The following is a 3,371-nucleotide window of genomic DNA, read 5'->3' as shown; positions in this document are numbered from 1 at the left end:
AGGATGAGTAGAGGCTCATATATATCAAGGAAATTTCGAACAAGCACCCAGAATGGAAACTCATTCGGATCCCAAGAACAGCAAATTACGATGCTCATAAAGTGGCAAGTTGGGCATTTGTAGCAATCTGAAAACAGTACTGTCAACAATCTGAAAAGATAATAAAGATTTGTCAGGTGCAGGTTTTGAATCCGAGTAAATCATTTATAGAAAGCAAAACTATGGCCAAGCTAAACTGACAAAATAACTGATAAGGAAGCAAAAACAGAAGGAATATGCGAAAGAACAGATCTGAAAGCAGCACTTGCAACAAAATGGAAGTTGCTTGATCCAGTCAGTCAAAAGGAAATTTCTTAAGATCTATAGGATGTTGACATACCAAGCAAAGATAGAAGGATATGGAAATAACTCCACCTCTCTTGATCAAGAACCAAAGTTGGGATTGATTAACTCTGCCAATTACTTTATTGTATAATAACTGCAGCTTATTGATTAATGTTATACACCACACTCACATTCTATTTTGATCATATTAAGTAGTATGTGATATATTTATTAATATTAGATAATAAAGAAGTATACAATAAATAATCATTTAATGATAATAAATATATGACATCATATTTAGTGGAATGAAAGTGAAATGGTAATATGGTGAATAGAATTTTCCATTTTTTTTTTTCTCAACAAGAAGAGTGGGGCGACCGGCGTAGGATACCTCCCACGTGACTGTAGGAGCCCATTCCCGTTGTGAAATGTTTGATTTGAGCCATAGCTACACCATGGGTAATTATATATAAACATAATTAAATTTTCTTGAAACTTTGAGTTCTATAATGATCAATAAATACAACTAGAAGAATACAAATCACCAAAACAATATAAATGTTTTTTATGGTAAAATAGATCAAGAAAATATACGCTATGTCCGGTTTTATAGGCTAGTTAGTGTAAATCCAAAGACAACCTAAACAAAACTTGTCTTTTTTTATAAACAGAATTACATGCATACATACACAGAGATTCAGATGGCACATTTTTCTTGCATCATTTATCTGATCCAGAAAAATTGCTTTGAAACTTCCTATCAATTAAATGAAATCTAAGCACAAGCACAAGAGTTATCTTCGACAAGGGTAGCAACATTGCTATCCTCATTTCTGAACAGCAAGTATCCGATCGCAAGGCCCAGCACGACGGCCAGGAAAACCCCCACGTTGAACGACATCACCGCCAGCATCAGCAGGTACCCGATCGCCGAGTTGAGTCCGAAGAGCGCCGCCCCACCGATCCTCGCCGCCGACCATCTCGGCCCTCTACGGAAGGGCATCCCAAGCAGAAAAGGCTCCTCGATCTGCGCCGGCGGCTTCCCGGAGGAGACGATTTTGAGGTGCACGCGCCGGTCCTCCAAGTACTGGTAGAAGGCGGAGACGATGAGGCAGGCGAAGAGGGTGAGAACGTAACTCGTCCACGACTTGGTTTTCCACGAGTCCACCAGGAGGGTCACCTCTTTACCCCAGTAGAAGGTCATGTGCATCATCTTTTCCGATCTTTCCTTTCTCGCCTCTAACGAGAGAGAGAGAGAGAGAGAGAGAGAGTGAATTGGGAGAGAGTGAATTGGGAACGAAAGGTGGATCAGGTTCGGAAGATGAAGATGGCTGCCATGTCTTATAAAAACCGGGTTGCGTATGGGTCGTATGCTTAGCGTTGTCGGATGATGTGAATTCGTTTTGTGATCGTTTGTACGACAGGGACTTGGATTCCATAAATACCCTCGAAAAACGCCATATTTACGCTATATTTATCTTTGTTGTGAATCGTGATTGGGTCTTGCTTTGTTTGGTTTCACTGGAACGGTTGGTTGGGGAACTGAAAATATGGGCACGTTTGGTTCGGGCCGGCTTGATCGGTAGGTAGTACAGGTCGTACAACTGTACAAGTTTTTTTTTTTTTCCATCAACTGTACAAGGTTTGCTAATGTGGTTTAAGAAAAAAATGAAACACGAGTTTTGACAAAAAGTTTTTCCGGCAACATTGAGATACTTAAAAAGAAAAAATATATTGATAATTTCAATTCTTATTATTTTTATATCATTTCATAACGTGCCATTAAATTATAGATATTTAAAAAACTTTTTGAAAAAGAAAAAAACCACTCAATCCAACCACATTTCCTTTTTTTTTTATACTTTTTTTTCTTTTAACAAATTTTTATTCATATAAAATGATAAAAAGTGACAAAAACATATGTAGTTTTTGAAAATGTTAGTGGAATCCTTCAGATTTATGGCCCATGCATTTTCATTTTTTTAATTTTTTTTTAATTTAATGATTAAAGAAGTAACTATTAGTGAAATTATATATATTTTTTATTTTTTTCTTAATAATTAAAAATGTTTAAAAAATATTTAAAAGATTAAAAAAAATAAAAAATTTATAACTAACGGCACGCCCAACGGTAAATTTGGGCAGCCGGCTAGCATTATCCTTTTCTTAAAGTTGAAGGGACAATAAATTTAAAGTTGGGTTTACGTTAAGTAAAAGAGTAATATTAAATACAATCATGGGTTGTGCAACAGTATATAGGCCAAATTTGGTTTTTTTTTTCATAAATATGTTGAAAAAAAATTTTAATTTTTAAATTTATGATTCCTTAAAATTATGTCTCAAATAAATTTTTGATAGATTTAATAAATGGGTCTCAAAATATTTAATGTTCCTCATAAATTATATAGACCTCACCATTAAATATGATCATATTCACTTTATCTCTCATGATTTATATAAAATGTTTGGTAAAATGGATCTTGACCATTTGCTAAAAAAAAAAAAAGGAAAGAAAGAAAGAAAACAAAAACTTTTCATACAAATAAAACTATTTTCATAAGTTAAACAAAAATCTGGATAGGAAAGTTGGAAAAATTATAATTTTTAAATATTTTAGCTTTTTATTTATTTTTTTATGAAAATAATTTCATAGACCACAACCTGTCTTTCATCTGATTAAATATGGGACCTATTTAAGCCCCTCTCATTCATACAAAGAAGATAAATCATTAATTTTAGCATAAATTACTTGTACTAAAAAAACGTAATGTTAGACTTAAAAAGTATATATGTCTAAGATTATAGACTTCAGCATTTTACTAACCCCTAGGGTTAAACGGATATTACCGCAAAATTTGGCTCAAAGTGTAGTAATATTAATTATCCCTCACGAGACTGCGAAGAAATAAAATATGAAATTTATTATGTATTAATTATTATTCATTTTTATACTATATATTTATATCTTTTTAATAAGATTTGAAGTTATTTTTCATAAGGTGTGGAGTGTGAAATGATGAATAGTAACTGATGAAAATAATTTT

The 3,371-nt window shown here is 33.1% G+C and overlaps 1 protein-coding gene across 1 annotated transcript; it reads right to left on the bottom strand.

The window, feature by feature from the left end:
* Nucleotides 1-811: 811 nt before the first annotated feature.
* Nucleotides 812-1,732, bottom strand: LOC109008769 (copper transporter 5.1-like). Its single transcript, XM_018988991.2, has one exon. The coding sequence runs from the start codon at nt 1,538-1,540 to the stop codon at nt 1,103-1,105; it is 438 nt and encodes a 145-aa protein (XP_018844536.1). The 5' UTR covers nt 1,541-1,732; the 3' UTR covers nt 812-1,102.
* Between the last annotated feature and the right edge of the window lie 1,639 nt (nt 1,733-3,371).

This window comes from Juglans regia, chromosome 6 (assembly GCF_001411555.2).
Source record: "Juglans regia cultivar Chandler chromosome 6, Walnut 2.0, whole genome shotgun sequence".
Lineage (NCBI taxonomy): Eukaryota > Viridiplantae > Streptophyta > Magnoliopsida > Fagales > Juglandaceae > Juglans > Juglans regia.
The sequence above is the reverse complement of the archived record's forward strand: the minus strand, read 5'-3'. Positions and strand labels throughout refer to the sequence as shown.

Excerpts from the sequence above, each read along its gene's own strand:
- LOC109008769 (XM_018988991.2), bottom strand. The coding sequence starts at position 1,540 with ATGATGCACATGACCTTCTACTGGGGTAAAGAGGTGACCCTCCTGGTG.